At 46.2% G+C, this 24,253-nt stretch overlaps 3 protein-coding genes and 3 non-coding genes across 6 annotated transcripts in view; 3 read left to right on the forward strand and 3 right to left on the reverse strand.

Annotated features, from left to right (window-relative positions):
* LOC123745879 (zinc finger and BTB domain-containing protein 17) overlaps positions 1-24,253 on the reverse strand; it is a 583,396-nt gene that overhangs the window by 425,253 nt on the left and 133,890 nt on the right. The window lies entirely within an intron of this gene.
* TRNAR-ACG (transfer RNA arginine (anticodon ACG)) lies at positions 10,614-10,686 on the forward strand. Its single transcript has one exon. It is a non-coding gene; the product is annotated as a tRNA-Arg (tRNA).
* Positions 12,542-12,614, reverse strand: TRNAR-ACG (transfer RNA arginine (anticodon ACG)). The gene has a single exon. It is a non-coding gene; the product is annotated as a tRNA-Arg (tRNA).
* Positions 15,770-15,842, forward strand: TRNAR-ACG (transfer RNA arginine (anticodon ACG)). The gene has a single exon. It is a non-coding gene; the product is annotated as a tRNA-Arg (tRNA).
* The window catches only part of LOC123745873 (uncharacterized), a 43,515-nt gene continuing 35,858 nt past the window's right edge, over positions 16,597-24,253 (forward strand). Inside the window, exon 1 of the mRNA XM_045726970.2 lies at positions 16,597-16,700. The gene's annotated coding sequence lies outside the window, so the exon portion shown is untranslated. The remainder of the gene's footprint in view (positions 16,701-24,253) is intronic.
* On the reverse strand, positions 23,128-24,096 carry LOC138359055 (mRNA decay activator protein ZFP36L3-like). Its single transcript, XM_069317749.1, has one exon. The coding sequence runs from the start codon at positions 24,094-24,096 to the stop codon at positions 23,128-23,130; it is 969 nt and encodes a 322-aa protein (XP_069173850.1).

Here is a 24,253-nt window from a genome sequence, read left to right on the forward strand (position 1 = left end):
TGTCTTGGCAGTGTCTCTGGCTAGAGGAGACTTTGTGCCCTTCAAGGCGTTACTAACGACGTCTTCAAGGTTCCTCTTCCTCTAATTCGGTAAGTGTTTTCCCAAACAATTTTTTATTCACGCTTTTCCCAAACAAATTCCCGCTAGGCATTCTTGTAGCCGGAGCGCTCTACTGTTCACTTATTTACTTCAGAGGTAAATCCAGTAAATATATACACAATAAAATGAACAAATCCACAAGGGCCGTGACGAGGATTCGAACCTGCGTCCGGGAGCATCCCAGACACTGCCTTAATCGACTGAGCTACGACAGGGTAAAAGAGTTGAAACCGAAGTTCTACTGAACTTACTGGATCTCGTAAAGAAAGTTGACCAGACCACACACTAGAAATTGAAGGGACGACGACGTTTCGGTCCGTCCTGGACCATTCTCAAGTCGATTGTCTGTGTGTGGTCTGGTCAACATACTTCAGCCACGTTATTGTGACTCATCGCCTCGTAAAGTAAGTTCAGTAGAACTTCGGTTTCAACTTTTTTTACCCTGTCGTAGCTCAGTCGATTAAGGCAGTGTCTGGGATGCTCCCGGACGCAGGTTCGAATCCTCGTCACGGCCCCTTGTGGATTTGTTCATTTGATGCATCACGTTAGTGTGATCTCTGTGTGTATATGCACAATATTTGTCGTTTGTTTACAAAAAAACAGGGTGACACTATGGATAACTTAGATACACGTTTATGTATCGTCCGCCTATCTCTAATTGCATCAGGTATCGTCCTCCCTTTGATAGCATTAGTTATCGTTCTACTGCAGCTGAGAGTATCATCATCCGTCTGCCTCTGTAATAATTAGATATCGTTCTCCTGCTTCTAATAGTATCAGGTATCGTGCTCCTGCCTCTGATTGTATCAGGGATCCTCCTTTTGCGTCTGATTGTATCAGAGATCCTCCTTTTTGCCTCTCATTGTATCAGAGGTCCTCCTTTTTGCCTCTGATTGTATCAGAGATCCTTCTCCTGCCACTGATTATATCAAGAGATAGTTCTCCTGTCTCTGATTGTATCAAAGATCGGTCTCCTGTCTCTGATTGTATCAAAGATCGGTCTCGTGCCTCTGATTGCATCAGAGATCCTTATCCTGCCACTGACTGTACCAGTTATCTGTAACAAAGTGTTAAAACCTTGGCTTGAACACATTACTGAATGTGAAACTGTAAAAGTTTTCAGACAATCTGGCCTGTTGTACAACCAACGGTGTAATTATTCACGGATTCTTGATATACTGGAAGACACGTTTGTTTAGGTCATTTATTATGCACCCAATACCCAACCTGTGGGCGGTAGGGGATAGGGTTACAGAGACACATAATGGGCTGAGGGACTGAACCCCACAATTCATTTAGCTAAGCAAGTTACAATCTACCCTCACCATTTATCCTAACTTGGCTTGTTCATAGAAGGAAGAACGGGGGAAAGGAGAAATGAAGAAAATGGACAAGAATAAAAGAGGGAATCTTCTTGAGGTTATCTTGAGATGATTTCGGGGCTTTTAGTGTCCCCGCGGCCCGGTCCTCGACCAGGCCTCCACCCCTAGGAAGCAGCCCGTGACAGCTGACTAACACCCAGGTACCTATTTTACTGCTAGGTAACAGGGGCATAGGGTGAAAGAAACTCTGCCCGTTGTTTCTCGCCGGCGCCCGGGATCAAACCCGGGACCACAGGATCACAAGTCCAGCGTGCTGTCCGCTCGGCCGACCGGCTCCCAGGAAGGAGAAAATTATTATTTTTTTAAGTAGCATCTCTTATGAATCCATCCTTGCCCTGTGTATCAGTGAGCAATAGAAAGTTGCATTTACAAATTCGTGAATTAAACAGTGTATAATATCAGATGTAGTCTGATTATTACCTCGTGAAATATATGTGTTTAACTCTACAATTTATAAATACAGTCTTATGTGTGATGGTGTGTGGGAGGACTTAGAGCAGCACCTCGCTGGGATAACACACAATTGAATTACTCAGATTTGGCAAAAACTGTATAATAATATTCCTCAAAAACGATGCTATTAATAAAGAGACAGTCCCTGAGGGGTTCAGTCCCTGAGCTCATTATGTACCTCTGTAACCCTTTCCACTACCGCCCACAACATGGGTATGGGGTGCATAATAAATGAACTAAACTAACTATTAATAAAGTTATCTCGCTTATACCTGTGAAATTGTTGCATGTTGTTTTGCTTTATAAAGCTTGAAAATTGTCATGCAACGATGCCGAAGTGACTTTAACATTCTTGCAAAGCCATTAAAACCTTTTTTTGATGTGAAATTTGGCCAATTCTCGGTGTGTCTTCTTCCTCGCAACTTTTGGTCTGTGGTTCAAATTGTATCGTTCCCTTGCAACACTCGCCAGCCCAGCAGAGCTACGCAAATTTCTGCCACGAGTAAGCCACCTGGTCGTTGGTATAAAAAAAAATTGGCCAAATAAGTGGCAGCTCGACAGCCAAGTTGCCGGTTAGTAAATAGTGTGGAAATATGACGAGCTCATGGCCTAAATATGGCGTCTTGCCGCGCCGCCCACACCCACGCCCATATTCCTTACACGCCCGCGTCACCAGTGTGTCCAAAGCATAACCACCTCACTTACACGTGCCTCCCACACTCCCACATTCCTCCCTCACTCCCACATTCCTCCCTCATTCCCATTCCTCCATCACCCCCACTGCCAGTAACATCCTTATCAAAGTATAATGATTGGTCAACGCACTTGGATGCGCATCCTTCTGCGCTCTTGTGTGTGCGCTCACCTTTCTGTGCTTGCGGGAGCTGAGTTTCAGCTCTTGGTTCTCGCTTCTCAACACATAATGGACGTACGTACGTGTGTGTGTGTGTGTGTACTCACCTAGTTGTGTTTGCGGGGGTTTAGCTCTGGCTCTTTGGTCCCGCCTCTCAACCGTCAATCAACAGGTGTACAGATTCCTGAGCCTATCGGGCTCTGTCATATCTACACTTGAAACTGTGTATGGAGTCAGCCTCCACCACATCACCCCCTAATGCATTCCATTTGTCAACCACTCTGACACTAAAAAAGTTCTTTCTAATATCTCTGTGGCTCATTTGGGCACTCAGTTTCCACCTGTGTCCCCTTGTGCGTGTTCCCCTTGTGTTAAATAGACTGTCTTTATCTACCCTATCAATCCCCTTCAGAATCTTGAATGTGGTGATCATGTCCCCCCTAACTCTTCTGTCTTCCAGCGAAGTGAGGTTTAATTCCCGTAGTCTCTCCTCGTAGCTCATACCTCTCAGCTCGGGTACTAGTCTGGTGGCAAACCTTTGAACCTTTTCCAGTTTAGTCTTATCCTTGACTAGATATGGACTCCATGCTGGGGCTGCATACTCCAGGATTGGCCTGACATATGTGGTATACAAAGTTCTGAATGATTCTTTACACAAGTTTCTGAATGCCGTTCGTATGTTGGCCAGCCTGGCATATGCCGCTGATGTTATCCGCTTGATATGTGCTGCAGGAGACAGGTCTGGCGTGATATCAACCCCCAAGTCTTTTTCCTTCTCTGACTCCTGAAGAATTTCCTCTCCCAGATGATACCTTGTATCTGGCCTCCTGCTCCCTACACCTATCTTCATTACATTACATTTGGTTGGGTTAAACTCTAACAACCATTTGTTCGACCATTCCTTCAGCTTGTCTAGGTCTTCTTGAAGCCTCAAACAGTCCTCTTCTGTTTTAATCCTTCTCATAATTTTGGCATCGTCCGCAAACATTGAGAGAAATGAATCGATACCCTCCGGGAGATCATTTACATATATCAGAAACAAGATAGGACCGAGTACAGAGCCCTGTGGGACTCCACTGGTGACTTCACGCCAATCGGAGGTCTCACCCCTCACCGTAACTCTCTGCTTCCTATTGCTTAGATACTCCCTTATCCACTGGAGCACCTTACCAGCTACACCTGCCTGTCTCTCCAGCTTATGTACCAGCCTCTTATGCGGTACTGTGTCAAAGGCTTTCCGACAATCCAAGAAAATGCAGTCCGCCCAGCCCTCTCTTTCTTGCTTAATCTGTGTCACCTGATCGTAGAATTCTATCAAGCCTGTAAGGCAAGATTTACCCTCCCTGAATCCATGTTGGCGATTTGTCACGAAGTCCCTTCTCTCCAGATGTGTTACCAGGTTTTTTCTCACGATCTTCTCCATCACCTTGCATGGTATACAAGTCAAGGACACTGGCCTGTAGTTCAGTGCCTCTTGTCTGTCGCCCTTTTTGTATATTGGGACCACATTCGCCGTCTTCCATATTTCTGGTAGGTCTCCCGTCTCTAGTGATTTACTATACACTATGGAGAGTGGCAAGCAAAGTGCCTCTGCACACTCTTTCAGTACCCATGGTGAGATCCCATCTGGACCAACCGCCTTTCTAACATCCAGATCCAGCAGGTGTCTCTTGACCTCCTCTCTCGTAATTTCGAACTCCTCCAAGGCCGCCTGGTTTACCTCCCTTTCTCCTAGCACAGTGACCTCACCCTGTTCTATTGTGAAGACCTCCTGGAACCTCTTGTTGAGTTCCTCACACACCTCTCTGTCATTCTCTGTATACCTGTCCTCGCCTGTTCTAAGTTTCAATACCTGTTCTTTCACTGTTGTTTTCCTTCTGATGTGACTGTGGAGTAGCTTTGGTTCGGTCTTGGCTTTGTTTGCTATATCATTTTCAAAAATTTTCTCTGCTTCTCTTCTCACCCTGACGTACTCATTCCTGGTTCTCTGGTATCTCTCCCTGCTTTCTGGTGTTCTGTTATTCCGGAAGTTCCTCCACGCCTTCTTGTTCAGTTTCTTCGCTTCCATACATGCCCTATTATACCATGGATTCTTTTGTTGCTTCTCGGATTTTTCCCTTTGGGCCGGGATGAGTGTGTGTGTGTGTGTGTGTGTGTGTGTGTGTGTGTGTGTGTGTGTGTGTGTGTGTGTGTGTGTGTGTGTGTGTGTGCATACTCCTTAACTTTCTGACGGCTACAAATAGGCTCACAACGGCTATTGTCCACTCCATTTCTCGTTATAAAAACACACGTAATTTTTTGCCTAAGTCTTAGACTATATTCGTGAGTAAATAATACTTGCTGGCTCGTTATTAGCTATTTTGGTGGCCTTAATAACCCGTCAGTGGTTGATAGGCCTCAAGCCCAACACCATATCAACGGTCTCGAAAAACAGCCTGGCCTCAAGTCTGGCCTCAAGCCTGGCCCCAAGTCTGGCCTCAAGCCTGGCCTCAAACCTGGCCTCAAGCCTGGCCTCAAGCCTGGCCTCAAGCCTATCCTCAAGCCTGGCCTCAAGCCTATCCTCAAGCCTGGCCTCAAGCCTGGCCTCAAGCCTAGCCTCAAGCCTGGCCTCAAGCCTGGCCTCAAGCCTATCCTCAAGCCTGGCCTCAAGCCTATCCTCAAGCCTGGCCCCAAGCCTGGCCTCAAGCCTGGCCTCAAGCCTATCCTCAAGCCTGGCCTCAAGCCTGGCCTCAAGCCTGGCCTCATGCCTAGCCTCAAGCCTGGCCTCAAGCCTAGCCTCAAGCCTGGCCTCAAGCCTAGCATCAAGCCTAGCCTCAAGCCTAGCATCAAGCCTAGCATCAAGCCTAGCCTCAAGCCTGGCCTCAAGCCTGGCCCCAAGCCAAGGTTGCAGTAAATAAAGACAGTGTTGAACGGAATCTTGAGTTATCAAATAGGTCCCTTAAAAGAAACGAGAACTCTTGGATAAATTTGAAGCAAGCAGAACACTGTAAACTGGAACTAGCAGGTCCATTGTTCATCACAATGAAATGTGTGAAGTAAAACATGTGTATGTGGCAAGTAACAACATCAGTAGACTAACAGATGTTGTCACAGCTCGTATAAGACTTGGCTACAAGTATCTCTGGCAGTTCGGCTTGTATAGGGATCTAGATGAAGTAAAGTGTAAAGTGTGTGGACAAAGACAGGGACACACACTCGAACACTATATCTTGGATTGTAGTAAAATTGAGCCGTTTAGACATAAATCTAAACTCACGCTGTATGAAATGGCGAACCATCTTATTACTAAGGATAAAATACCTGAAATTCTTGCACTGTGTTCAAATTTCGCTTCCAGTAGATCAACAACATATGAGATCAAGAAACAAGTAGTGTATTGTGAAGACTAATAATAACAATATCTCCATAGCTCAAACAATTATGTATTAGCGATAACATCTACCATTAATGTATAATGATTAACTGTAAATATATATCTCTTGAAATAGAACATTTCTCTGTAACTAGCTGACAATGTAATTATAAGGTGTGAAGGATAGATGAAATTGTTTATGTAATAATCTCCGTTGAGGTCTGATAAAGACCTTTTGTGCCCTCTGTAATGCTTTTTGCGCTACCGCTCACACGATGAGTATGGGGTGCACATTAACTAGCCACCACCGGCGCCAACAACAACCAAATATATCAAGAAAGCGACGAGTCTACACACGTACTGTCTATGTCAACAAAGATACGTGTGAGACGGCAGGCAGCCATAACAGTTTAGTGGAAATGTTGCTGGGAATGTGTGTTATTTCAAGCCAGCAATAATACAACCACAAGCTCACCACAGTTGCGTTGTGTAATTACGAAGCAATAAGATGCTTATCTTAAGATACTAACAAGGTTAGGTAAGGTCGGTGTTTTCTATGAAGCTTTTTAAGGGTATCTATTATGTTTAGTATATCACCTATGCACGTAGTTAATAAGTCAATATTGACTTTACGAATTTGCAAGAACGGGTTGTGCATTCATATGCCAGTGGAAGTCTCCATCTCACAAACCTCTGAACTGAATGGGTTTAGAGTCATTTTCCCGGCTATTTCAAGCGTGTTTATCTTACTCTTACACTGACTACTCCCTTGTGTTAACACAAAGTGGGGCTCGAAGCAGAGCATAGGGGTTGGAGTTTAGATTTAGGAAAGACCTGGGTAAATACTGGTTTGGAAACACGGTTGCTGAGCTATGGAACTTATCACCGGGTAACGTGTAAGACGTAGGATCCCGGCATTGTTTCAAGCGTAGGTTTAACGTGTATATGAATGAGTTTGGGTGGATGTAAAGTGGAGCTGAACACTCCGGGCCAATAGTCCACCTGCAAGTTCCTTTATTCCCGACTTCTTATGTATGTTTCCTTCTTTTCTTATATATGTTTACTTCTTTTCTTATGTATGTTTACTTCTTTTCTCGTGAATGTCTACATATGTCCTTATACAGTTTGTATCGTATTCTTAGGTATGTGTATAGTGCACATGTTATTAAGCCGTTGTAATAACGCTGAGGGCGTTATTCGTAATTACAATTATTACTTAACCTATACCTATAATAGGTTAAGTAATAATTGTAATTACGAAGCAATAAGATGCTTATCTTAACATACCAAAAAGGTTAGGTAAGGTCGGTGTTTTCTATGAAGCTTTTCAAGGTAAACTAGTATGTTTAGTATGTCACATATGCACGTATTTAATAAGTCAATATTGACTATACGAAAGTGCGAGAACGGGTTGCGTCTCGAGTACTGCTCAGTACTCACTGCCCCCTTCAGAGCAGGAGAGATTGCTGAAATAGAGGGAATACAGAGAACATATACGGCACGCATAGACGAGATAAAACACCTTAATTATTGGGATCGTCTCAAAGCCCTCCAAATGTACTCACTAGAAACGAGACGAGAGAGATATCAAATAATATACACGTGGAAAATACTGGAGGGCCATATCCCTAATCTACACAGTAAAATAACAACATACTGGAGTGAACGATATGGAAGAAAATGCAGAATAGAACCAGTAAAGAGCAGAGGTGCCATAGGCACAATCAGAGAACACTGTATGAACATCAGAGGTCCACGGCTGTTCAACACTCTCCCAGCGAGCATCAGAAATATTGCCGGAACAACAATGGACATATTTAAGAGGAAACTAGATTGTTTTCTCCAAGGAGTGCCGGACCAACCAGGTTGTGGTGGATATGTGGGCCTGCGGGCCGCTCCAAGCAACAGCCTAGTGGACCAAACTCTCACAAGTCAAGCCTGGCCTCGAGCCGGGCTTGGGGAGTAGAAGACCTCCCAGAACCCCATCAACCAGGTATCAACCAGGTAACACACCTCCCCCACCGTGGGTGAGGCCAGCGTCCCGTTTGTTATCGGGTTATTTTCGTCATTCCTAAAATATAGGTGTTATATACAGCGGCCCCCACCACCACCCACTTCCCACCGTTCGCCCCCACCACCACCCACTAACCATCCACTACCCACCGTCCGCCCCCACCACCACCCACCCACCGTCGCCATCAACGAGCCTGACGGCTGAGTGGACAGCGCTTGGGGTTCGTACTCCTAAGGTTCCGGGTTCGATTCCCGTTGGAGGCGGATACAAATGGGCAGTGTCTTTCACCCTGATATCCTGTTCACCTAGCAGTAAATAGGTACCTGGGAGTTAGACAGCTGCTACGGGCTGCTTCCTGGGGATGTGTAACAAAAAGGAGGCCTGGTCGAGGACCGGGCCGCGGGGACGCTAAGCTCCATTTTATCACAGTTTTATCTCAGGTCATTTATTATGCACCCCATACCCATCTTGTGGGTGGTAGTGGAAAGGGTTACAGAGGCACATAATGGGCTCAGGGACTGAACCCAACAATTCATTTAGCTAAGCAAGTTAGTCTTGATCTAGTTACAAAATTCAATACACATCGTCACATCAACAATGGGCTCGAGACCGATCACAAGTACAGTTCTAAACTAAGCAACTGACATATGTGGAGAGTTAGTGTCACAATTGATATGTTTATCCTGCACACCGCCCCCCCCCCCATCCCCCATCACCCGCCACCTCACCACCACTATGTTTAACAGATCTCTCACCCTGTCCATGCACAGCACCGCTCCTGTGCCAGGTAAGTCCACTACAGGCTCACCATAGCCCGTGCTACTTGCCCCGCTCCTGTGCCAGGTAAGTCCACTATGGGCTCACCATAGCCCGTGCTACTTGCCCCGCTCCTGTGCCAGGTAAGTCTACTACGGGCTCACCATAGCCCGTGCTACTTGCACCGCTCCTGTGCCAGGTAAGTCCACTACGGGCTCACCATAGCCCGTGCTATTTGCCCCGCTCCTGTGCCAGGTAAGTCCACTACGGGCTCACCATAGCCCGTGCTACTTGCCCCGCTCCTGTGCCAGGTAAGTCCACTACGGGCTCACCATAGCCCGTGCTACTTGCCCCCCTCCTGTGCCAAGTAAGTTACGGGCTCACCATAGCCCGTGCTACTTGGAACTTGTACCGAGTAGCTTAATCTATAACAACATCTCACCCTGTTCATGGAGGACAGAAGAAAATGTATATATGCTGATTAGCACTATAAATGTGTGGCCACGTCTGTGGTAGAAAATAATAACGATAAAAAAACTCACCCCATCACCCACCACCTCATCCCTCCCGCCTCACCCACTTCCTTACCACATCACCCATCACTCCACCCCAACACCCACCACTTCAACCGTCCTCCTCACCCCATCACCCACCACCTCACCCACCGCCTCAACCATCCCTTCAACTGACACCTGAATCTGACCAGGACATGGGCCCTTCACCGCCCATCGTCCTAGTAAACAATCCCAATCATTATGGATGAAGAGGACGTGGCCGCGGGAGAGAATCAGTAATAGCGAGAATCCGTCTGGGATACAAATATCCATGGAGATTCGGAATGGAAACAACAGTTGAGCAGCGGAGTTGCAGAATCTGTGGTGAGAGTGACGGACACCGCCTTGACCACACCTGAGAGAATGTGAACACCTGAGAGACATTAGAAATATGTGTAGAATAATAAACCCCATATTGTTTCAGTTAGGTAAACACTATTTGTCAAATATCGATACTGTTCTTAAAAGATTCCTCCCCATTTTGTACCCGCAAGATAATGTAAGATTGTTAAGGGTTTTTAAGTGATTGTTTGTACTCATTTAGATGTGCTTGCTATAAATTTGTAGTTCAATGCTATATAGGTTGTAAGGTGTGACCTTGAAGAAATAAATTAGAATGACTTCTTTCAGTTCATATATGTATGTATGTATGTATGTATGTATGTATGTATGTATGTATGTATGTATGTATGTATGTATGTATGTATGTATGTATGTATGAGTATTCAGGATGTGTGGAAGCTGGTCTGAATTGCATTTCACCTTTGTTAACGCACATTAATGACAATATGTAAAACTACATATCGAACACTGTTCATGTAGTGCTGACGTAATGCTGTGTTTTTATATGTATTTCGGTTAGATTAGCATTTTATAAGCACTATAATCATCATCTGTGGTTGATAGTTCAATAAACCCCTGAACTATATGTTTAACACATCTCTCACCCTGTCCACGGAGGACAAAAGAAAATGTATATATGCTGGTTAGCATTGTAAATGTCTGGCCACGTCTGTTAGGGAAATAATAATAATAATAATAATAATAAAATAAGTTCATATCACTTAATTTCACTTAAGGACTGTAGCAAAGTGCGCATAATATAACGTTCAAAGGACATAAAACTTAGAATACTGCGAGTCTTTCATAAGGCCTTGTGGCGCAACGGATAACGCGTCTGACTACGGATCAGAAGATTCCAGGTTCGAATCCTGGCAAGGTCGATGGTATTTGTTTTAATTCAATTTGTTTATATATATGCAGCCCATCCTTCTGTTTAGGCAGTACTTAATAGTAACCAAACTTAAATATTCCCAGGCCCAGTATAGCACATATATGTACTGTATTAGGCCTAGAGTAACGTATATTTGGCTTAGGACGAGTAGGTTAGCTTAGGTTTTATTAGCAATATAAATATAAAACCAATTTCTGGTTTGTCAATATTTAATAGTGACAAATTCTACTTTCTAATTAATAATTTCCAATCTAATCTAATATGTACAATGGTTCAAATCATTATTGTAAGTACTGCCCAAACAGAAAGATGGGCTGCATATATATATATATATATATATATATATATATATATATATATATATATATATATATATATATATATATATATATATATATATATATATATATATATATATATATATATATTTAAAGGTTACAAAACATACAAGACAAATGCCTAAAGGTTATGGATCTCTTGAAGCTCCTCCGCTTCTGGACAGGAACCGAGGACGCAGCAAGCATTTCCCCTCTGGATCGCCACACTGAGACGCTGAAATAAAAAACTGGAAGCCCTTGGGTCTCTGGTGACGTCAATGAGCTTAGACCCCAATTCCTTGAGAAATCCCAAGGCACTCTTGCCCCAGGGGCCATGCGTCTCAGACGCTATGGGAACAAAGAGGTATTGACCTTCCAGTCGCCTGTACTTGAGTGATTTTGCTGTTTCCCTGTGGTTGGCCGCCCCACCTGCTTGATCAGCTCCGAAGTGTACATAGGTGCCAGCCAGGGTGGATACACATGTGTAGTCCCACACCAACTGTCTACCCTCCTTCCATGAGTATATGGTGATGCCATCAGGGCGAAGTGCGGGGAAATCCGGGTTTTGGACCCCTAGGATGCGAGGTTCTCTCTCCGCTGGGCACCCAGCTGAGACGAGGCTTCTCTTGATGATGTCATTGACCTCGTTGTGTCTTGCATGCCAGCCCTTTGTGCTTCCGCAATGCAACCCATGCAGTCCGTATTGGTCTGCTTCCACCCTGTTGCAAATACACTCGTATTCAGTGTGAATTGGGGCACCAAGGCGGAGGGCCACTGCTACACGAAGGGATTCTGGATCTAGGCGCGTGCCCATTGCAGACATGGGTACTGCCAGGAGGAAGTCTCCTGCATGGGGGGCACGCACTGCTCTGAGGCGGGCTTTCTCCTTGTCTGATGTTGCGACGCTTAGCATGGCATCAGCTACTTTTTCCACTAGAGGGTGGTCCCAGCCGGACTGTTTGTGTTGTTTTGTTGGCTCTATAATGGTTGCTGGGGCTGCAAGAACATTCCACTGATTTGAACATTCAGTGAAAGCAGGATCGTGTATTCCTGCTGAATCTGAATATATATATATATATATATATATATATATATATATATATATATATATATATATATATATATATATATATATATATATATATATATATATATATATATATATATATATATATATATATATATATATGACAAAGTCAGACCACGGAGGAAAAATGAAACAGGAATTTCCTTAAGTACTTTCGTATATTAAATACATCTTCAGAAGGTGTATTTAAGACCTTCTGAAGATGTATTTAATATACGAAAGTACTTAAGGAAATTCCTGTTTCATTTTTCCTCCGTGGTCTGACTTTGTCACATTCTTAATCACGTGTTTATTTTCGTGATATACACACATATATATATATATATATATATATATATATATATATATATATATATATATATATATATATATATATATATATATATATATATATATATATATATATATATATAAACAAATTTAATTAAAACAAATACCATCGACCTTGCCAGGATTCGAACCTGGAATCTTCTGATCCGTAGTCAGACGCGTTATCCGTTGCGCCACAAGGCCTTGTAGGAGAGTCGCAGTATTCCTCCTGCTATGTCTTTAAAACTTTATACTGTGAGCACATTACCGGTACTCCTTAAGTGGAATGAACTGAAAGAAGTCAAGGAAGTCCCCTTCTCTTCATTACTTCAAGGTCACACCTTACACACAATCTATATAGCATTGAACTACAAAATGATAGCAAGCATATCTAGGTGAGTACATACTCTCACTTAGAAACCCTTAAAAATTTTACGTTATCTTGCGGGTACAAAATGGGGGAATCTTTTAAAAACATTATCTATATTTGACATATAGTGTTTACCTAACTCAAACAATGTGGGGTTTATTATTCTACACATATTTCTAATGTCTCTCAGGTGTGGTCAAGGCGGTGTCCGACACTCTCATCACAGATTCTGCAACTCCGCTGCTCATCTGTTGTTTCCATTCCGAATCTCCATGGATATTTGTATCCCAGACGAATTCTTGTTATTACTGATTCTCTCCCGCGGCCACGTCCTCTTCGTCCATAATGATTGAGATTGCCAGCTGCAACCATGTTGTACCAGCGTACAGATTCACTGGTTTGTTCTTCTATCCTCCTTTACAACTTCCCACTACCATTATGGTAGTGGGAGCTCTCTCTCTCACACACACACACACATACACAAAACACACACATACACACACACACACACACACACACACACACACACACACACACACACACACACACACACACACACACACACACACACACACGCACACACACACACACAGGAGTATGCAGCCCCAGCATGGAGCCCGTACCTTGTTAAGCACAAGACGAAGCTGGAAAAAGTTCAGAGGTATGCCACTAGACTAGTCCCAGAACTAAGAGGCATGAGTTACGAGGAAAGGCTGCGGGAAATGTACCTTACGACACTGGAAGATAGAAGAGTAAGGGGGAGACATGATCACTCATGTCACGGGCTGCTTCCTGGGGGTGTTTCTGTGTGTGGTGTGGAAAAAAAATTAGTAGTAGTAGTTAGAAACAGTTGATTGACAGTTGAGAGGCGGGCCGAAAGAGCAGAGCTCAATCCCCGCAAGCACAACTAGGTGAACACAACTAGATGAACACACAGCTACTCCACAGTCATATCAGAAGGAAAACAACAGTGAAAGAACAGGTATTGAAACTTCGAACAGGCGAGGACAGGTATACAGAGAATGACAGAGAGGTGTGTGAAGAACTCAACAAGAGGTTCCAGGAGGTCTTCACAATAGAATAAGGTGAGGTCACTGTGCTAGGAGAAAGGGAGGTAAACCAGGAGGCCTTGGAAGAGTTCGAAATTACGAGAGAGGAGGTCAAGAGACACCTGCTGGATCTGGATGTTAGAAAGGCTGTTGGTCCAGATGGGATCTCACCATGGATACTGAAAGAGTGTGCAGAGGCTCTTTGCTTGCCACTCTCCATAGTGTATAGTAAGTCACTGGAGACGGGAGACCTACCAGAAATATGGAAGACGGCGAATGTGGTCCCATTATACAAAAAGGGTGACAGACAAGAGGCACTGAACTACAGGCCAGTGTCCTTGACTTGTATACCATGCAAGGTGATGGAGAAGATCGTGAGAAAAAACCTGGTAACACATCTGGAGAGAAGGGACTTTGTGACAAATCGCCAACATGGGTTCAGGGAGGGTAAATCTTGCCTTACAGGCTTGATAGAATTCTACGATCAGGTGACAAAGATTAAGCAAGAAAGAGAGGGCTGGGCGGACTGCATTTTCTTGGATTGCCGGAAAGCCTTTGATACAGTACCGCGTAAGAGGCTGGTACATAAGCTGGAGAGACAAGCAGGTGTAGCTGGTAAGGTGCTCCAGTGGATAAGGGAGTATCTAAGCAATAGGAAGCAGAGAGTTACGGTGAGGGGTGAAACCTCCGATTGGCGTGAAGTCACCAGTGGAGTCCCACAGGACTCTGTACTCGGTCCTATCTTGTTTCTGATATATGTAAATGATCTCCCAGAGGGTATCGATTCATTTCTCTCAATGTTTGCAGACGATGCTAAAATTATGAGAAGGATTAAAACAGAAGAGGACTGTTTGAGGCTTCAAGAAGACCTAGACAAGCTGAAGGAATGGTCGAACAAATGGTTGTTAGAGTTTAACCCAACCAAATGTAATGTAATGAAGATAGGTGTAGGGAGCAGGAGGCCAGATACAAGGTATCATCTGGGAGAGGAAATTCTTCAGGAGTCAGAGAAGGAAAAAGACTTGGGGGTTGATATCACGCCAGACCTATCTCCTGCAGCACATATCAAGCGGATAACATCAGCGGCATATGCCAGGCTGGCCAACATACGAACGGCATTCAGAAACTTGTGTAAAGAATCATTCAGAACTTTGTATACCACATATGTCAGGCCAATCCTGGAGTATGCAGCCCCAGCATGGAGTCCATATCTAGTCAAGGATAAGACTAAACTGGAAAAGGTTCAAAGGTTTGCCACCAGACTAGTACCCGAGCTGAGAGGTATGAGCTACGAGGAGAGACTACGGGAATTAAACCTCACTTCGCTGGAAGACAGAAGAGTTAGGGGGGACATGATCACCACATTCAAGATTCTGAAGGGAATTGATAGGGTAAATAAAGACAGTCTATTTAACACAAGGGGAACACGTACAAGGGGACACAGGTGGAAACTGAGTGCCCAGATGAGCCACAGAGATATTAGAAAGAACTTTTTTAGTATCAGAGTGGTGGACAAATGGAATGCATTAGGAAGAGATGTGGTGGAGGCTGACTCCATACACAGTTTCAAGTGTAGATATGATAGAGCCCGATAGGCTCAGGAATCTGTACACCTGTTGATTGACGGCTGAGAGGCGGGACCAAAGAGCCAGAGCTCAACCCCCGCAAACACAACTAGGTGAGTACACACACACACACACACACACACACACACACACACACACACACACACACACACACACACACACACACACACACACACACACATACACTGATACGACCCATCAAGACCAAGGCCTTGTGGGTCGTTGAGTGTCAGCCAGGAACAATACACCAGGACTCCTGGCCAGGAGTAATGGCCAGGGTGGAGTCCTACATCTCTGGAGTGGAGTGTGGCCTCGCGGCTGAGTGGATAGCGCCATGTGGGCCCTGTCCACCAAGGCCTTGTGGCGCAACGGATAACGCGTCTGACTACGGATCAGAAGATTCCAGGTTCGAATCCTGGCAAGGTCGATTGCAATTGTTTTGACAGGGTAGAGAAGGATGGATTATTTAACTCAAGGGGAGGTAGCGTGTACCACCCCTTGTGCGGTGGTACACGAACAAGGGGACACAGGTGGAAGCTGAGTACCCACATGAGCCACAGAGACGTTAGAAGGAACTTTTTCAGTGTCAGAGTGGTTAGTAAATGGAATGCATTAGGCAGTGATTTGGTGGAGGCTGATTCCATACACAGTTTCAAGTGTAGATATGATAGAGCCCAGTAGGCTCAGGAATCTATACACCTGTTGATTGACGGTTGAGAGGTGGGCCGAAAGAGCTGAGCTCAACTCCCGCAAGCACAACTAGGTGAATACACACACACACACACACACACACACACACACACACACACACACACACACACACACACACACACACACACACACACACACACACACACACACACTAGCTCCCATACAAACTGTCCACGGTCATTTACAACCTTATCACAACCAACTTTCTACAAGCCTTTCAGACTCGGAGGCGGCTGGTCATGCTGCGAAAGACAGTGAGACGGAAGGTATTAGAAAGATGGGCGGTGATGGGCAGTGAAGGGCGGTGAGGTCCAATGTTGTGGCCAGATTCAGGTGTCAGATGATGGGATGGTTAAGGTGGTGGGTGAGGTGGTGGGTGAGGCGGTGGGTGAGGTGGTGGGTGATGGGGTGGGTGATGGGGTGAGGTGGTGGTTGATGGGGTGAGGTGGTGGATGAGGTGGTGGGGTGAGGCAGCAGCAGGTGGCGGGTCTGGGAGCTTGGCACTCCCTGGCACTCACTCAGTCTGGTGCTGCTGTGCCGACCACGCGGACCTCTGCTTCAGTGTCTTCACCAGGTGCTCATATACACTACGCACGCACGCACGCACGCACGCACGCTAACACAGCAAAGCTTGGACGTCCTGCGTCTTGGATGTACGCAGGGGAAAGCATTAGACGCATGAAACGGGAAGCTTAAACGCACGCAGCGGGAAAACTTAGACATACGCAGGAGTTAAGCTTGGATGTTCGCAGGGGCTAAGCTTGCATGTTCGCAGGATTTAAGCTTGGCTGTACGCAGGGGTTAAGCTTGGATGTTCGCAGGGGTTAAGCTTGGATGTTCGCAGGAGTTAAGCTTGGATGTTTGCAGGAGTTAAGCTTGGATGTTCGCAGGAGTTAAGCTTGGATGTTCGCAGGCGTTAAGCTTGGATGTTCGCAGGAGTTAAGCTTGGATGTTCGCAGGAGTTAAGCTTGGATGTTCGCAGGAGTTAAGCTTGGATGTTCGCAGGGGCTAAGCTTGCATGTACGCAGGAGTTAAGCTTGCATGTACGCAGGAGTTAAGCTTGGCTGTACGCAGGAGTTAAGCTTGGATGTTCGCAGGGGCTAAGCTTGGATGTTCGCAGGGGCTAAACTTGGATGTTCGCAGGAGTTAAGCTTGGATGTTCGCAGGAGTTAAGCTTGGATGTTCGCAGGAGTTAAGCTTGGATGTTCGCAGGAGTAAGGCTTGGATGTTCGCAGGAGTTAAGCTTGGATGTTCGCAGGAGTTAAGCTTGGATGTTCGCAGGAGTTAAGCTTGCATGTTCGCAGGAGTTAAGCTTGCATGTTCGCAGGAGTTAAGCTTGGATGTACACAGGGACAACTTACTACTCAACTAAAGGACTCACAGTATCTAAGGTGTTGCTGAACAGGCAGACAAACACAGGCTAGGACACATAGCTGTCACATGTATTCACCCTTAGACGCAAGCAGACCTACAGGACGCAAGCGGAGACATACATCAGAGCCTAAGACGCAAATAGCAGGACGCAAGTAGCAGGACGCAGTTAGAGATGGTAGGATGAAAGCATGGAGTGAAGAGGAAGCAGAAGGCAAGCAGGAAACTGTAACAGGAACGCGAGCATAAGGGCTAAGGTGTACAGCAAGCAAGCAGGCAAGCAGAAAGGCAAGGAGCATTTAGAACGCAAGCAGGCAGACTGGGGGGACGTGGGGGCTAGGAGGAAGGGGGGGGGGGAAGAGGCTAAGAAGCTCACATTCACATATTGGGAAGTATGGGTCCTTATTACTACGTCGCCAGAGCGCTGTCCACTCAGCCGCGAGGCCCCTGTCTGTGTGTGTGTGTGTGTGTGTGTGTGTGTGTGTGTGTGTGTGTGTGTGTGTGTGTGTGTGTGTGTGTGTGTGTGTGTGTGTACTCACCTAGTTGTGCTTGCGGGGGTTGAGCTTTGGCTCTTTGGTCTCGCCTCTCAACCGTCAATCAACTGGTGTACAGATTCCTGAGCCTACTGGACTCTATCATATCTACATTTGAAACTGCGTATGGAGTCAGCCTCCACCACATCACTGCCTAGTGCATTCCATTTACTAACTACTCTGACACTGAAAAAGTTCTTTCTAATGTCTCTGTGGCTCATTTGGGTACTCAGCTTCCACCTGTGTCCCCTTGTTCGCGTCCCTCCAGTGTTGAATAGTTCATCCTTGTTTACCCGGTCGATTCCCCTGAGGATTTTGTAGGTTGTGATCATGTCTCCCCTTACTCTTCTGTCTTCCAGTGTCTTAAGGTGCATTTCCCGCAGCCTTTCCTCATAACTCATGCCTATTAGTTCTGGGACTAGTCTAGTAGCATACCTTTGGACTTTTTCCAGCTTCGTCTTGTGCTTGACAAGGTACGGGCTCCATGCTGGGGCCGCATACTCTAGGATTGGTCTTACATATGTGGTGTACAAGATTCTGAATTATTCCTTACACAGGTTCCCGAACGCCGTTCTGATGTTAGCCAGTCTCGCATATGCCGCAGACGTTATTCTCTTTATGTGGGCTTCAGGAGACAGGTTTGGTGTGATATCAACTCCTAGATCTTTCTCTCTGTCTGTTTCATTAAGTACTTCATCTCCTATTCTGTATCCTGTGTCTGGCCTCCTGTTTCCACTGCCTAGTTTCATTACTTTGCATTTACTCGGGTTGAACTTCAACAGCCATTTGTTGGACCATTCACTCGGTCTGTCTAGGTCATCTTGTAGCCTCCTACTATCGTCCTCAGTTTCAATCCTCTTCATAATTTTTGCATCATCGGCAAACATTGAGAGAAACGAATCTATATCCTCTGGGAGATCATTTACATATACCAGAAACAGTATAGGTCCAAGGACTGACCTCTGCGGGACTCCACTTGTAACGTCTCGCCAATCTGAGACCTCACCCCTTACACAGACTCGTTGTCTCCTGTTGCTTAGGTACTCCTCTATCCACCGGAGTACCTTCCCTTTCACTCCAGCCTGCATCTCCAACTTTCGCACTAGCCTCTTGTGTGGCACTGTATCAAAGGCTTTCTGACAATCCAAAAATATGCAGTCTGCCCACCCTTCTCTTTCTTGCCTTATTTTTGTTGCCTGGTCGTAGAATTTAAGTAACCCTGTGAGGCAGGACCTGCCATCCCTGAACCCATGTTGATGCCGTGTTACAAAGTTCCTTAGCTCCAGATGCTTCACTAGTTTTTTCGCACAATCTTCTCCATCAGCTTGCATGACATGTGTGTGTGTGTGTAATCACCTAGTATTCATTTAGTTGTGCTTGCGGGGGTTGAGCTCTGCTCTTTCGGCCCGTCTCTCAACTGTCAATCAATCAACTGTTACTAATTACAAACTAGTCTTTATTCTCCCACACACACACACACACACACCAAGGAAGCAGCCCGTAACAGCTGTCTAACTCCCAGGGTACCTATTTACTGTTAGGTAACTGAGCATCAGGGTGAAATAAACTCTGTCCATTTTGTTTCTGCCATCACCGGGGATCGAACTCGGACCCTAGGATTACGAATCCAGAGCGCTGTCCTCTCAGCTATCAGGCCCATGTGTACTCATCTATTTGTACTCACCTAATTGTGCTTGCAGGGGCTGAGCACTGGCTCTTTGGTGTACTAAGCCAGTGTATCAACTGGTGTACAGATTCCTGAGCCTACTGGGCTCTACCATATCAACATTTGAAACTGTGTATGGAGTCAACCTCCACCACATCGCTATCTAATGCATTCCACCTGTTAACTACTCTGACACTGAAAAAGTTCTTTCTGACGTCTCTGTGGCTCATTTGGGTACTCAGTCTCCACCTGTGTCCCTTTGTTCGCGTACCACCCGTGTTAAACAGTTTATCTGTATCTACTCTGTCAATTCCTTTGAGAATTTTGTAGGTAGTGATCATGTCTCCCTTTACTCTTCTGTCTTCCAGTGCCGTGAGGTGCATTTCACTCAGCCTTTCTTCGTAACTCATGGCTCTTAGTTCTGGGGCTAGCCTAGTGGCATACCTCTGAACTTTTTCAAGCTTCGCCTTGTACTTGACAAGGTACGGGCTCCATGCTGGGGCCGCATACTCCAGGATTGGTCTTACATATGTGGTATACCCTTACATGTGTGTGTGTAATTACCTAAGTGTAGTTACAGGATGAGAGCTACGCTCGTGGTGTCCCGTCTACCACCACCACTCAGTCATCATCAATCGGACAGTTTTACGGGTTCACCATAGCCCGTGCTACATGGACACTTCGTTCTGAGTAGCTAAATCTGAAACAACAACAGCAGCTGACAGACCGCAAGCGGACACACCAAGGTGTACTGTACAGTGTGAACGACATTCGTTCCTTTCAAGAAATTTCGCTTGGTGTCGAACACTGCCTTTTTTCAAACTGTAAGACAATGTTCGAAGATCTTTTAGAACAATGCACGAAACTCTTTAACATACAATGTACAAAACTCTTTAATGTAAATGTACAAAGCTCTTTAATGTACAATGTACAAAGATCTTTTAGAGCAATGTACGAAGACCTATAATGTACAATGACTCCAATAATCGAAGATCAAGTGAGTTCCTGCAATTATTTGAAATTTCAAAGTCAGACTCCTGAAATAAATGATCTACATTGATAAGTGGTTTCTAATTTCAGAAAACAACTATTTGAGTGGTGTCTAATATCGGAAATCGCTTGCTTGAGTGGTTTCTAATTTCGGAAAACGATTGCTTGATCAAAGACAAAACCGTTCTGAAAGATAAATCTTTGTGTTCCGATATTCTTAAAGATCCTAATGGTTATTTCAGAAGTTGCAGCCATCCTGTTGAACCAGTAGTAGGATGGGTGACCGTGGCTGTTCTCGATAACGGTGTTCTAGTATGCCCGAGCCATATGTCTTGACTGAAGTGGTGTGCTAAAGGTTGTTGTTGTTGTTATAGATCCAGCTACTCGGAACAAGTTCCAAGTAGCACGGGCTATGGTGAGCCCGTAGTGGACTTACCTGGCACAGGAGCGGGGCAAGTAGCACGGGCTATGGTGAGCCCGTAGTGGACTTACCTGGCACAGGAGCGGGGCAAGTAGCACGGGCTATGGTGAGCCCGTAGTGGACTTACCTGGCACAGGAGCGGGGCAAGTAGCACGGGCTATGGTGAGCCCGTAGTGGACTTACCTGGCACAGGAGCGGTGCAAGTAGCACGGGCTATGGTGAGCCCGTAGTGGACTTACCTGGCACAGGAGCGGGGCAAGTAGCACGGGCTATGGTGAGCCCGTAGTGGACTTACCTGGCACAGGAGCGGGGCAAGTAGCACGGGCTATGGTGAGCCCGTAGTGGACTTACCTGGCACAGGAGCGGGGCAAGTAGCACGGGCTATGGTGAGCCCGTAGTGGACTTACCTGGCACAGGAGCGGGGCAAGTAGCACGGGCTATGGTGAGCCCGTAGTGGACTTACCTGGCACAGGAGCGGGGCAAGTAGCACGGGCTATGGTGAGCCCGTAGTGGACTTACCTGGCACAGGAGCGGGGCAAGTAGCACGGGCTATGGTGAGCCCGTAGTGGACTTACCTGGCACAGGAGCGGGGCAAGTAGCACGGGCTATGGTGAGCCCGTAGTGGACTTACCTGGCACAGGAGCGGTGCTGTCTGTGCTACAGGATTGGTGACTGATAAAGATTAAGCCACCCAAGAGGTGGCACGGGCATGAATAGCCCGTAAGTGCTACAGGTTAGGTTGGGACAATGTAGCAAATCAGTTAAGTGACGTTGTGAACGCTCGCAAGGACGGGCTGGGTTACAATGGCGTTTGTTTTCTTATATATATACAAGAGTTCTTACATTCTTGTACAGCCACCAGCACGCGTAGCGTTTCGGACAGGTCCTTAACCACTCTCCCCCACTCTCCCCCATACTCCCCCACTCTCCCCCATACTTCCCCACTCTCCCCCATACTCCCCCACTCTCCCCCATACTCCCCCACTCTCCCCCATACTTCCCCACTCTCCCCCATACTCCCCCACTCTTTCCCATACTCCCCCACTCTCCCCCATACTCCACCACTTCCCCATACTCCCCCACTCTCCCCCATTCTCCCCCATACTCCACCACTCCCCCCCCCCACCCTCCCCCTTAAGCCTAATTTTCCCCGGAAATATGACCCGCCAAATCGTTTAACAACCAGGTACCCATTCACTGCTGGGTGAACAGAGGCTACAGTTAAGGATTAGCGCTTAAATCATTAATAATAAATAAGGATTGAAAAAAAATAACAAATAATAAATAAGGCTTGAAGTAAATGCTCCCCGGCCAGGATACGAACCCAGACCAAAGCGCTTGCGAAACGCCAGGCGAGTGTCTTACCACTTCGCCACGGGGACTGCGTGGGACTAGATAATCACGTTTTCTTTAATTATCTCCACCTCCGTTTTCTGCGCGGCGCAGAATGATTGATGGATTATTTTCTACCAGAGACGTGCTAATTAAGTTACAAAGCTGGCCAGCACATCTAAATTTTCGTCTGCATTCGCCAAATTGTGTTTGAGAGTTGAACTTCAGCTCTAGGGTTCCCTCTCAATCAACTGGTGTTAAGCCTTTTGGTCTGTCATAACTACACGTGGAGCTAAAGTCTTGGAGGAAGAGCCTAGACGCATCTATGACACATGACAGAGCTACTAGGGTCCTCTTATATGTACACCGGTCGAGTGAAAATTGAGAGAAGGGACCCAAGAGCTGAAGTTCAAACCTCGCAAGGACAACTAGGTGACCACAACACATATGTAAGTGAGCACTTTCTTAAATACAATGAACACCTCACACCTGTCATACAGGTGTGTCCATGTTGGGGACAGGAAGCCGGTAGGTAGGCTTATCAGGGTAGCCAAGGGCGTGACGGTGGTGCAGTCAGCCATCCAGCTACTGGACACCAGCAACTAGACTTAACCTGACTGAGTGTGTGCCGGGAACAGCACCACTGTGCCAGCTTCACACACCTGCCCACATCCAAGCACACACACAGCTATAAAGGTGTCAAACATATAAACACTACCATGACAACATTAGACATTAGCAAATCTCTAGAACAATGCCAGGGATGTGAACCCTTTCCAACAGGTGGTGTCATATCAGCGTCAGATGGTACACCTTCACCAGGTGTCATGCCAGCGTCAGGTGGTACACCTTCACCAGGTGTCATGCCAGCGTCAGGTGGTACACCTTCATCAGGTGTCATACCAGCGTCAGGTGGTACACCTTCATCAGGTGTCATACCAGCGTCAGGTGGTACACCTTCACCAGGTGTCATGCCAGCGTCAGGTGGTACACCTTCACCAGGTGTCATGCCAGCGTCAGGTGGTACACCTTCACCAGGTGTCATACCAGCGTCAGGTGGTACACCTTCATCAGGTGTCATACCAGCACCAGGTGGTACACCTTCACCAGGTGTCATACCAGCGTCAGGTGGTACACCTTCACCAGGTGTCATACCAGCGTCAGGTGGTACACCTTCACCAGGTGTCATACCAGCGTCAGGTGGTACACCTTCATCAGGTGTCATACCAGCGTCAGGTGGTACACCTTCATCAGGTGTCATACCAGCGTCAGGTGGTACACCTTCATCAGGTGTCATACCAGCGTCAGGTGGTACACCTTCATCAGGTGTCATACCAGCGTCAGGTGGTACACCTTCACCAGGTGTCATACCAGCACCAGGTGGTACACCTTCACCAGGTGTCATACCAGCGTCAGGTGGTACACCTTCACCAGGTGTCATACCAGCACCAGGTGGTACACCTTCACCAGGTGTCATACCAGCGTCAGGTGGTACACCTTCATCAGGTGTCATACCAGCGTCAGGTGGTACACCTTCATCAGGTGTCATACCAGCGTCAGGTGGTACACCTTCACCAGGTGTCATACCAGCGTCAGGTGGTACACCTTCACCAGGTGTCATACCAGCACCAGGTGTCATACATGTAAACACTCTCATTATATCAACTGAAAAACAAATCCAGGAATTCACCTCAACGCTTTTAATAGTTTATCTACACATACAGCAGATGACTCTCGATGCTATACAGGTACAGAGCACAGGTACAGAGCCTTCCCTTCTCTAGGCTCAACTTAAGTCTTATTAGCTTCCCTGA

Source organism: Procambarus clarkii, chromosome 88 (genome assembly GCF_040958095.1).
Source record: "Procambarus clarkii isolate CNS0578487 chromosome 88, FALCON_Pclarkii_2.0, whole genome shotgun sequence".
Classification (NCBI taxonomy): Eukaryota; Metazoa; Arthropoda; class Malacostraca; order Decapoda; family Cambaridae; genus Procambarus; species Procambarus clarkii.

Coding starts and splice junctions, on each gene's coding strand:
- LOC138359055 (XM_069317749.1), bottom strand. CDS start 24,096: ATGAGAGTGTTTACATGTATGACACCTGGTGCTGGTATGACACCTGGT.